Source organism: Pelodiscus sinensis, chromosome 10 (assembly GCF_049634645.1).
Source record: "Pelodiscus sinensis isolate JC-2024 chromosome 10, ASM4963464v1, whole genome shotgun sequence".
NCBI lineage: Eukaryota > Metazoa > Chordata > Testudines > Trionychidae > Pelodiscus > Pelodiscus sinensis.
The window spans coordinates 33407976-33420866 of record NC_134720.1 but is presented as its reverse complement, the minus strand read 5'-3'; the positions used below and the strand labels follow the sequence as shown (position 1 = coordinate 33420866).

General features: G+C 47.2%; 1 protein-coding gene across 2 annotated transcripts in view; it reads right to left on the bottom strand.

Moving 5' to 3' along the window:
• Window positions 1-12891, bottom strand: part of OTOL1 (otolin 1) — a 124194-nt gene that overhangs the window by 96153 nt on the left and 15150 nt on the right. For both annotated transcript variants that reach the window (XM_075937856.1, XM_075937859.1), the window contains one exon: window positions 756-857. In XM_075937856.1, the coding sequence (XP_075793971.1) occupies window positions 756-857 (102 nt within the window). The remainder of the gene's footprint in view (window positions 1-755; window positions 858-12891) is intronic.

Below are 12891 nucleotides of genomic sequence, written 5' to 3'. Positions count from 1 at the left end.
TCAGCTTTAAGCCATGCCTTGAGCTGGGAAACTATTGAGCAGTAAACAAGTCTGACCTTGGTCTCAGCTCATGAAAGTGACAAGAATGGTGTTTAGCCAGGTACATACACACCTACAGTAAACAACTGTAGTATAAGATCACTGGGAGTCCCACCCCTCTGGAGTCTCAACAGGGACCTAAACCTCAAAGGGTGCCCTGGGTCCCCCAGCTGGAGCCATGTCCACTGCAACCTGGTGCGAGGTGAATGGAACAGGACTCCACACAGAACTGAAGGTGAGTAAGCATTTCCAAGTGCCTATTACTCTTTTATGCATTGCTCTGCCTATGCTTACTGGCGTATTACTTTGCCGTAGCTATGTAACCATCTGGCAGTACTAAGCCTGTAATAGTAGTGACATAGTAAGATTGATAAAAGCAACTATCCCTAATAGACTCTGTCGAACTGAATCTACCACCCTGTTGGGCCCTGGCCCTGTGAGTTGACACCATGTTGTTAAAGCAATTTGCACTAAATTGTGTTTTATTTATGCTGATAACTAAATCACCAAACTTAAACACACCCACTTCAAATAACTTTACATATTTGATGCTTATAAACCATGTAAAGGATTCTTCTAATACTATTTGAAGATTATTTAAATAAATAAGGGGCTTGCTGTGAAAATTCTTTACGCCATTTCTTCTGTTACGACTCAGATCCTAAGTTATGTAGCTGAGAAGGGTACATTGCAGATCAGGGCAGCTTGTAAAATACCTTTTATAGTGTCATCTGGTGACGATGAAATATGGGTGGGAGGTAGCGAGGAAGCAGAGATCTCCTCACTTGAAGCTGACTTCCTCTTCTTGGAGTACAGATCTGTCGAGAGAGCACAGAGATGGAGCCTGAATTGTGCAGGAAGGAGGTGGTTGAGGCTACAGCTGTTGTTGCTATTGCACTCTATATCATTCCCAGGAATCCCAATAGGGCCAGTTGGTGAGCATTGGTGGTTGGGATTGCTTGGGGGAAGAGTATCTGGGAGTGTGAGTACCCACTACAGGCTCTTCATCCTCGTCACTGGAGAATGGCGGTGCTGACTCTCCTGCCATGAAGAAACTAAATCTGGCCGAGGTCAAGTAGGGTTGTCAGTACCAAGGTGACTCGCAGCTCCTCAGAAGTCATAAAAGGCTGAGATGCCATTGCTGTCAGTGCCAAAGGCAGTACCGTGGTGGGTGTCATCAGTGCCATGTGTTTGTTTCTTTGGTGCTGGGGGTGTCATGGGCATGTTTGGTACCGAAGAGGGTTGTGGCTTTGGCACCAGTGTCAAGTTCAATGGCACCAAAAGTGCTGACTTAGATTTAGACTTGCTTGGTGCCTTTGGAGCTGGCCTTAGCAAGGTCCTTAGACCCTTGGAACCCATCAGTACCGGGGGGTATGTCTACACTACCCTCCTAATTCGAAATAGGAGGGTAATGTAGGCATACTGCAATTGCAAATGAAGCCCGGGATTTGAATTTCCCGGGCTTCATTTGCATAAGCGGGGCTCCGCCATTTTTAAATCCCCGCTCATTCGAACCCCGTGCCACGCGGCTACACGGGGCACGAACTAGGTAGTTCGAACTAGGCTTCCTAGTTCGAACTACCGTTACTCCTCGTTACTCCGTTACCGTTACTCCGGTGCTCTGGCTGGCCTCCCTCGTCCAAGTGCCCCTGCTGCCTTTATATTGTGGGGGACGCCACCCCTTCCTCCTGGGACACCTGTGCCAGCGTCTACCAGGTCAGCTCCTCCCCACTTCCTGCTGACCCCGCCCCCAGCGTCTTTCCCCACACCGACGTCAGCGTGCATCAGGGCCTCCCCTGGGGCATCAGTGGAGGCACCAGCCCTGCCACTGTCCGTGTGGCATATGCCCGCCGTCACCGCGGTCCCTCCCGGGGTGGGGGAAGCCTCCCCCAGCATGTCCATGGGAGTGCCGGCCAAGCCACCCACTGGATGGCACTCTCCTGCCGCAGCCACCACTTCCCCTGTGGCGGGGAAAGCCGCTCCGCATCTCTCTGCCCCCCGGGGGGGCCCAGTTAGTGCGAGGTTACGCCACCCCATCACAGAGCCCTATCACATCCAAGTCTAACTACTAGGACAGAGTCCCTTCGCAGCGGGCGACCCTAATGGCCGATGGACACCCCAAGAGTCTGCCCGACTCAGCGCTCAGCTCTTACTGCTTTTATCCCTGACTGCGGCAAGTTAGCCAAACCAGCTATGGTTCTTTTGTGTTCAGTTCTGTTACAGCAACAGGAGTCAGGTTAAAACTTAAACAGTTACTGCTTTATTGTTACAAGGCAAGCTTAGCTGTTAAATGTTACTGCTGTGTTACAGATAACAAAGATACTACAAAGAGAAGACAGAAATACAATAAAAGTCACTAAAAAGGTACCCTAACACCATTTGGTTCTCTGAGCTCTTATTGAATGCGTGCAAAACAAACACCTAGCAGGCATATTCTCACCTCTGCGATCCTTACTCCGGCGAAGCCAGTGTTTCTCTCAATCCCAATGGGAAACAGTTGGTATGAGATGAAGGCGTCCCTAAAATCCCGGGGGGTCCAGGACTGCCTGACCAGCAGGTATATGGTTGGATCTCCAATTACAGTGGGGCATAGGACCCCACTTTATACCCCTGTGGTCACGTAGACGCTTCTCTTGTCATAAAATGCCAATTAAGTTGGAACTTCTTTGTGACACCTGCTCCCACAGGGAATTGCCAAAGATTAATTTGCACCTGTCAGGTGGAGGTAACTAAATCATTAGGGCTGGACATTCTTTTCCTGATGGGGCGGCAGATTCCTCTTCTGGGACGTTGTGTAGGCGTATCAATTACTGGTACCAGCCAAGAGAAGCCCAAGGCCCCGATTGTCTGCTGGCCCAACTGCCACTGTTATCTGGTTTCTGTCTAGCATCCAGGGCCATAGTTATTCCAGCACCTTTGGAGGCCCTGGAGCCTTGAAGACAGAATTTCGTTCCCGCGGATTCTCCCTCCCAAGAATTTCGGAGGGACGAGGGGAGAGAGAGGGGCGGGGGGTTCTGTCTGGCTACAGCATCCCAGAAGGAAAGATGGCGAACTGGGAAAGGCCTCAACAGGAGAAAAATAAAAAATATTTAACTAACTACAACTATTTAACAACTAAGAGTACATCTACACTGCATGCTTATTTCAGAGAAAGCTATTCCAGAAGATATATGCTTAAAGGGACCTCCCTGTACAGACATTTCTCAGGTTCTTCTTTTTGCCTACCTCTCTGAGAGACAGCAAAGCATTTCCACTGCATGCTTTGGTTACCCTGTTTTTGGGCACAATAGTGCTCCCAACTATGAAGCTAGAGCTGCCTCTGGCACACATTGACCCAGAGCTGTTTGAGAAGACCATCAACATATGTGTGGGAGTGCAGCTCTTTCAACCACACCCCACTGTGGCGTGCTGCTTCTGGTGGCTGGACACCTGTTCAAACTGGTAGGACCGGCTGATTATGAAGCAGTCAGATGACCAGCATTGGCTCCAGAATTTCTGCATGAGGAAGGAGACATTTCTGGAGCTCTAAGCCTGGCTTGCAGCTGCTCTCACATGATGGGACATCCAGATGCAACCCACCGTACCCCTGAAGAAATAGGTTGCTATCACAATGTGGAAGCTCACCCCGCCCAACAGTTACTGATCCATGGGCAACCAGTTCAGCGTGGGGAAGTCAACCATTGATGTTGTACCATCTGAAGCGGACATCCTGGAGGATTTCCTCTTTGCCCCACACCTCAATGAGGGCTAAGATCTCTGCCCCAGACCAAGACAGCGCGTCTTTCAGCACCTGGCAGGCATCTAGGAGCCATCAGAGTACTCCCTGGGAGCAGTGGAGAGCTCTTGAGTGGCTCAATGGTCATCCATGCTGGCCAGATGTTGTGCTGTGGCAGGAGCGGGGTGGCTGGAGGCTGTCAGGGCCAGCTTCCTGCCCCAAGCCCTTTCCCCTGTGTCTGCAGCTTTAAGGGCTGCAGAGGAAGAGGAACCATAGAGTTCTGAGGAGTTTGGACACAGTGGCCAGAAGGGCAGCTGTGGGATTTCCTGGAGGCCCCTTATTTCAAAATAACGCCCTGTGCTGCATCCATACACACCCTCTTCCAAAACAGCTATTTTGGAAGAGGCATTATTCCTCATGCAATGAGGTTTACAAGAGTCAGAATAAACTGTTATTTTCAAGCTTATTTCAAAGTAACAGAATTGCTGTGTAGATGCTTGTATTGTTATTCCAGAGTAATAGCTGTTATTCCGGAATAATGGTGCAATGTGGATGCACCTTAACAGTAATAACTACAAAAATAACTACAACATTAAACTAACTCTAATGAGATTTACAAACTATTTGGAGGGCACTTCGGTTCTGACTGAAGCCAGCGGCAGCAGAGAAGGAACTAAAGGAATGGGCGGCTGCACATGATGAGTGGCTGCACCAGCACATGTTGACAGAGGTGGCAGGATTGTATAATTTTTGGTGGTGCTCCATTAGCCACACTCCCTGATCCACGTTAACCATGCCCTTGTCCCCCATTAGCCACATCCCCTGCCCCCTATTAGCCACACCTCTGGAGGTAACACGCTCAGGGCAAGATGGACACATGACCAGAACTAAAAGGTGTCACCTTCCCTTAGCCCTGCACCCTCCTGGTTCCTCGCCCTTCCCTTACTGCCTCTGTGCCCTTTGCCCTCTTTTTCCCTGATGCCCACCCCCTTACCACTCTCTGCCCCCATTCCTCTCATGCCCCTCTGTGCCCTCACATGACTTGCTCCATCTCCACCTTTCTCATTCCCACCGCTTCATTCAAGCCTTCTCCCAGCACCTCCTCTTCCCCCCCAGGCTCCCAATGCCCTTACTCTCTCCTCTCCCAGCATCACCCTGTCCTCCTTCCCACTGCCACCTCCCCTCCCGCCCTTTTCCTCATTGTCTGCACTTAGACCCCCATCATTTGTTTCTCCTCCACCCTGTCCCTTGGTGCCTTCCCCTTTCTTCCCCTCCCCCTCCGCAAAGGCCCCTGCCTCTCCCACCCATTCCCCTATTTTCCCTCTCCCCCTCACTCACCTTACCTTCTGCCTTCCACTTTGCGGGGCCAGAGTCTGCACTCGGGCCCCAGAAGTCCCCAGACTCTGAACCCAGAGCTAGGCTGTGCAGTGCAATGCCGCACCGAGCGGTTTTAAAGTCCCGTGCTGTGACATCATGTCACACCCGGGCATCTCCCCGCTCACCTGTAAATGCCTCGCATGGCAACAGCAGCTGGCAATGCACACCGGCAAGGGGGAGCCAGACTGAAAGCTGCGCACAGCAGGGATGGGACATGACGGGACGGGATGGGGAAAGATGCTCTGGGACTGGGGTGGGAGGATGTGCGGGGGGGCCGGCAGGTGGGGGAGGGCCAGCAGGTGGAGAAGGGCCAGGGCCCACTCCAGGCAGGGTCAGGGGAGAGACCCAGCTCCAACTACTGATGGAGCAGGGCCCCAAGCTCTGAATATTGCTGGAGCATAGGCACCAAGAGTCCATATAACTCGCTGCCCATGCATGCTGGCTACCATGTATGCACAGCCTACTGAGGGCAGTGCTAAAATTCCCTGACTAGAGCAGTGCCCCAGACACCTAAGGTGAAGCTCCAACAGGGACACTCCTCAAAGAAGAAGAACCGGATACTGTTCCAAGGGGAAGATGCCTAATAATAAGGGAGCATTAGCCTACATTCCCTTCTTCTACAGTTGTGTAAGGCTCCTGTCTTTTAACTGCAGGATATTTGTTATATGATTGGAAAGGAACCCTATGCTATCCATTTAAAAACACCAAATAAGCAAATCTATATTCTAGGGCCAAGTAGGGTTGCCAGATGGTTTCAACAAAAATACTGTACACACTTAACATTACATCACAATTTACATTACATCTGATTTAGAATATACTGGACATTTATATTTCTCATTTATATTCTCAATTTGTTTCCTGAACAGAAAGCTCAAATACTGGACTGTCCGGTCCAAAACTGGACACCTGGCAACCCTGGGGCCAAGATTGAGGTGAAGGGATGAAAGTGGTGGATGCGGAAAGAAGACAAAGGATTAAAAGGTGGCTCATTCTGTTCACTAGCCCAGCAAGAGGTTATTCAACATATGGAAAGAGTTGTGACTTTGTACAACTCTGGGGCTGAGGCTCATGTTTGTGATCTACATTGTGTGTCAATGTTTATTTCACTTATTTCCTTATTAATCCCTTATAAACTTCAGACTTGATCCACTCAGGCAAACTACCAGCAACAGGTTTTATTCTGTAAAGAACACAGAACAGGATTATACTTCAGCAGCCTTCTCTCTGCTTGCAGCCTGCATGCTTCCAGCTCAGTCAGTGCTGAGACCCTGCTAGGAGTGCAGAGGGTACATTGTACAACACAACCCCCTCCTTACATACATGTTTTAACTCCCACAAGAAACTAACTCCGCAACAACCAAGCCAATGTGACCAAGGAAAAATGCAAGGCAGAAGAGAGTTTAATTGTTAAAAAGGTTTCTGTTACACCAGTCTGCTGCCCCATGAGCCATTTCAATGGCTTTAAAAACAGCCATAGGTGTAAGAGAGAGCAAAGATGAGGCATGTAAATCCTCATGCTACGGGGAATAAACCACTTGCTAACTGCCTGAAATAAAAATAACCTCCCCTCCGTTTGTTCCATAGGGGTTTGTTTTTGTATGCATGTGTGTGTTAGAGAGTCATAAAGGCTAGAAAGAACCATTATAGTCATCAAGTCTGACCTTCTGCATAGTACAAGCCCTAGAACAGAGGTGGGCAATAATTTTTCATGGGGGGCCACTCCAAGATTTTTGGAAAGTGGTCAAGAGCCGCACTTTTCTTTGAAGGAGATGTGGGGGGTCTCGGCTGGAGGCTGAGTACAGAAGGGTGCACAGGGTAAAGGACTGAGGTGCAGGAGACTGTGTGAGGTCTGAGGGAGTTTGGATAAAGGAGGGGGTTGTGTCCTGGGTCCAGGGATTGGGGTACAGGGCTTGGGAGGGTGTTTGGGTGCAGAAGAGGATTTCTGGCCTAGCAGAAGAGTGTAGGAGGCGGTACAGGGTCTGGGAGGGAGTCTTGACCTAGGACAGAGGAGTGCAAAGGGTTTGGATGATGACCTAGGGGAGGGAGTTGGAGTGTGAGAGGGGTAGGGGTACCAGAGGCAGGCTCTGGCTGGGAGGCGCTTACCTAAGTATCTCCTAGCCAGCACCTGCAAGGCAGGTTGGGCTCCCTGCATGCTGCAGCCCCAGATCACTTAGAGCTACAGGCTATTCCCTCCATGTGACTCAACTCTGTGAGGGAGAGGAGGCTTGCACAGCTCTCATCCCAATCACTCAGCTCCTATTGGCTGGTTGTTTCCAGCCAATAGGAGCTGAGAAATTGGCTGGGGACAGGGAGATCACACAAAGCCTCTCTCTCTCCAGAGCACAGAGCAACCGGACTGCACTTTAATCCCACGGCAGTTGTGTGCCTGAGGGTCCTGGAAGGGTGACCTGTGGGCCAGATCCAGCTTTGCAGGCTGGATGTGGCCCCGAGGCCACATTTTGCCCAGCCTTCTTCTAGGCCCCTCTGGTCTTAAAATCTAAGGCTATATCTACACTGCAGGCTTCTTGCGCAAGAACTGTTTTGAGCAAGAGTCCTGGTGCAAAAGGCCTTCCACAAGAGCGTATCCACACTGCCATGTGCTTTTGCACAAAAGCATCCGTGGCTGTGTGGACACTTGTGCAAGAAAGCTCAGATGCCCATTTTAGCCATAGAGCTTTCTTGCACAAGAAATTCATGTTGCCTATCTATACTGCCTCCTTGTAGAAGAGCTCTTGTGCAAGAGGGCTTATTTCTCATGGGGAGAGGAATAACTCTTCCAGAAGACGACCTGTTTTCCGACGGTGTACTGTAAATTTACTTGCGCAAGAATGTGCAGTGTAGACGCTCTGCAAGTTTTTGCGCAAGAACAACTGTTCTTGTACAAAAGGCCTGCAGTGTAGACATAGCCTAAGAGTCCAATTGAATATTCAAATCTGAAATGGAAAAATAAAATTTAACTTCTGGGTGCTTCCTGTTAACTGGAAAACAGTAAGACCGTAGCCTAATATTGGTCTATAATACACAAAGTTATTTGATACAAACATCAGTAAAACCCAGACATGGCCAATCTTTGTATTCATGCGCGTTAGTGTGAAAGAAGCTATTTGCATATATATATATATATATATATATATATATATATATACACACATATACACACATATACACACACACACACACACACACACACACACACAATACAACCACATTTAAGTTGTGGCAATTGGCATGTGCTGTGAGTATCATTGGGGCTCCTGGGGCTTCCAAAGTTGAGTAACCCTGCTCCAGGGATACTGCAAGAGCTACATAGGTCTTCATTTAAAACCATCTGGACAGTGAAGCTAGTGTGGAAAAAAAATGACTTGCTTGGTAAACAGAAAATCTCACCATGAACATATTAAACCACTACTCTCTTAGGATGAACTTAAGGCCTTGGTTTTGACCTCTCAAGCCTTAAATAGCTATAGGCCATTTCTCTATCATGCTATTCTGCCACAGTTGATATCAGCATAGGTACTTAAGATGGCTGCTCATGGATAAAAATGAGAGGGGCTTTTGGCTGGGCATGCTCTGCAAAGATGTCACAGCTTTGGAATTCACTCCGCTCCTTGCTCTTAGCATTTCAAAGTGGAGGAGTTTAAAAAAAAATTTACAAGGGAGGAAGGAGAATTCAAGTACTTGGGGCCTTGTTCACTGGTGATATAAGTTACATTAAATTGTACTGTACTTGGGCTGTGATGTCAAGGAGCCTATGATGTATGGCTAGACAGTTATAAATGATGTATAAATCAAAATAAATGAACAACCAACAACCCACCAAATCACAAAATTTAATTTGTGATGTTTCTCTGGATAAGTAAAATCTTAATAGAGATGAGTTTTGCTCTAGCAAGAAAAAGACATGCTAGGGTGTACACATCTCAAAGCTGCTGAGCTGTGTACAAGCCCTGAACAGCTTTGTATGGTATTTCCATAGCACCAACACATCCCAACTGGTATTTTGTTGTACAAATCCCAGTGTTAATCTCTTTGTATAAAATACCTGGGATGTGCACACTCAATTATCTTTTACCTGATGTTAAGAGTAGTTCAGGGTGCTGTATGAACAGCTGCACCTGAGAGGTTATCTTGATTAACACAAAGCAAATTATACAGACATATGTAAAGGAAAGAAAAAAAAATAATCCAACAAACCAAATGAAACAGAAAGGAGAGTGAACCAATCCTATTTGCATTTACCATAAAATTGCAAGGACATCATTTAATGAAATGCTGAGAGGTGTTTAGGTTCCAATGACCAGGCCCATACCTCCCTTCTAAATTAAGAAAATGAATTTTAAACAAGATTAGTCAAAAGCCTTTATCCTGCAGTAAAGACTTTTTGGTCAATTTCATGGATCATCTCACAAATCCATTATGGATGGCTATTATACTTACATCAGTCTAGACAACAAGCTTCCAGAATGTTCTTGCTGAAGCATTTTCAGGCTGCCTTTTCTGAAAGATGAAATAAAATGCCAGAGGGACATTTTCCCTCCACCATAATTAAATTTCCTGAATAGAAACTGTGTAATTAACAATAACTCTGTACATCAAGGAGTTATTTTAAAATAATTCTGGATTGTCCATGTCAGATTTTGCCACGCTAATTAAAATATAAAGCTTGAAAAAGGCCACTCAAGGGACTGAGTAAGGGAATAGTAAACTTTTTAATTCTAGGCTGCAAGTTGAAAGCTGGCTGAAGCAAGTAGTGACTGAACCTCAGCCCTGCTGGCTGGAAGGGGGGGGGAGGCAAGAGGAGGCAAAGACGGCAGTTATCTCGGGGTCCAGTGATTCAAAAGGGTCCAAGGCTCCTGGCCACCACTGCCACCCTAGCCCTTTAAATAGTCACCAGAATGCCATGTGGTATATTCCAGGCAGATCTCACAGCTGACTTGAAAGAGGAGGGAGATCCTCCCAGTGGCATTGAGGGCTGCTGCTGAAATTTAACACTAGCTGATGGCTGATCAGTAGCTAGTTTTGAAATTAGATGATCTCAGTCCACTTCCCCAGAGATATAAGGATCTTCAGAACTGACACTAACTGGCATCATTGTTTCTAGTTTCAGAAGACTAGAGAAGGAGTTTGGTGTAGTAACAGCATTGACTCAGGACATTCAGGATCAATTCACTGCACTGCTGCAAAACTTTCAGTGTGACTGGAAAATAATGTAGTCTCTCTTTTCAGATGGGGATCCTCAGCACAAAGGAGAGAATACTACTACCCTATCCCACAGGGGTTTTATGAGGCTAAATCCCCCTCAGGGATTGTGAAGTGCTTTGCAATCTACTAATAAAAAGTGTTACTTACGAAAGAAATGGTATTCATCCTGTGCAGTATGTGATCCCTAGGGATGCTTGTGCCCTTTTGGAGATCTCACAGGAGTGTCTATTTGGCCCATATGTTCAGGTTAGTCAACCTCATGTTTCACGCCATTGTTATATAGAACTGCACAGGCAGGCCACTCTGTTTCTTCTTTAACACAAAGAACCCTATACCAGAGGAAGTCAGGTAATGGATCACCCATACGTACACCTATTTTAAAAAAAAAAACAGTTATGCAGAGAAACCATTTTTCTTCAAGTAGTGTCCCTAGGGTGCACCACACCCTGGTGACTACTCAGCAGTTCCCTTTAAGGCAGAGGGGGCTTAGGAGTAGACTCGAGTACTGAAGAAAGTACAGCCAAGCTGAACACAGTGTCAGAAGAGTCAGGAGTTATTGCATAGCATTCAACTATTTTATGTATAGAAGCTAAAACACCATACTCTCATATTTCAATAATTGGCACTTTCGAGAAATGCAATAGAGATGGACATGGACCTCATAGAATGAGTTCATATGTCCAAAGGTGCTGACTATTACAAGATTCATAGCAAGAATAAATGTAATCAAACATCCACTTGAGAAATCTAATTAGATATTTCAGACCCTTTTGACCTTCCTGCGAATAAGAAAAATGTGGGGGTCCTTCAGAAGGGTTAATCCTACCCAGATAGAGGGATAGGGCTTCCTGACATAAGCATCTGCAACAGTATCCCTTATTTATGTTCAGGGTGGAAGACAGGCAGATGAATGGATTGGTTAATATGGAACTCAGGGGAAACTTTACCTAAACATTTGGGGTGGGAAGGTCACAACATAACCTTGTCTTTAAAAATACTGTGAAAAGGCGATCCATCTGTGCTCTAGGGTGAGCGAAAAAAAAATAACCCTCTACTGAAATGGGAAACTGATAGCTGCCAAGTGATCTCTAATGGAACTCAGAAACAGTCCTGGACTTTAGTATTAAGATACAGTCCAGTATATCTAGCCACAATGAGGTCATTAGTAGACTATGTCTAAAGTCACACCAGACAAATATTTTCCTTTTTTTTGAAAATATGTGTAGCACAGATGGTGTTGTAATATTCTTTACCTCCTCCGAGCAGGTTCTCTTCCTGTGAACCACTAGTAAACCATGCTTTGAGACAAACGTGAAGGATCTTTCCACTTTCCTAAGACAGAAGATGAGGCACAATAGAGCAATTCATGAACAATTGGGCAGCTGTAGCAGGTAAGGAAATCATGTTTGACTAGGCCATATCAGAATATAAGGACGACTCTGGCTTTGTCCTTTTTTATTTTGAGCAGAAATTTGAGAACTATTAGAGAAGTTGTGGGAATGCATACAATAGATCCAATGGCCAATGAAAGTGAAGGGCATCCCCTAAGGATCAGTGACCCAGTCTGCCGCTACAGGGAGAGGGGATGGAATGAGGGGGTGGAGGGAGGAAAATAAGACCACAGCAAGGGGGCAGAGGCAAGGCCTCAGGGCAGGGGAGTACCAAGGGTTTTGGTTTTCTGGAACTAGAAAGTTGAAAGCACACCTAAAGTGAAGCATCTCTGCAGTCCAGGCAGGTGGGAAATCCACCATAGCACCCAACAACTTCCTGCATAGCTGTTATAGCCAGGCTGCAGCTCAGAGACCCTCTTCTCCAGGCCAGAGCCAGGTCAGGAAGAGCTGCCTGGGCAACTGTGGGGAGCCTAGGTCCCTCCATCTGCCCTGGGGCTGGGACACAAGCAGGGGGCTTCCTCTCTTCACCTTTTGGGAGCGTTCTGGTACCTGTGACCTGGGCTGAAGCTAGCAAGGGCTGGCTTGCAGTCAGGGACTCCAAGTGGCGGCTGGAGCCAATGCTCACATCACCCACCCACCCAGTACTTGGGGCACTAGGGGCCATGCTCTCAAACCACCCAACACTCCGGGATAGGGATGGACTATGCTCAGCTGACTTCCTGCAGATCTACCATAAACTCTGGAGCTGGTGGGGCACCCTCTAAGCTCCAACAGGTGAGTGGGTGGGGTAGGCCAGGCCAGCTGCGAGCCAGCCTACCCAAGCCTGCAAATCCTCCATGGCCCATAGGGATGCTACTCAAAGAACAGACATTATTTTTGTTTTTAAATCAACTGAATGGCCATGGAAAGTAACTGCACTGCCTTCTCCTTTCCCTATGGCCATCTCTCCACAAAAACCCAGAAGTCCGGTTACAGGGCACAGTGATAGAGCTTGCATTGCCATTGGCCGTACTATACCACTTCTATGGATAAATGAAGAGCTCTTGCATCCAGAGCAGTTAGTCTCTGGAGATAGTCCCATCAGCTGTGCACCCATGTGATCAATAACAGAGCTATGTGGGAAAAAAATGAAAATTTGTATTCATGAAAAGTTTTACAATTGCT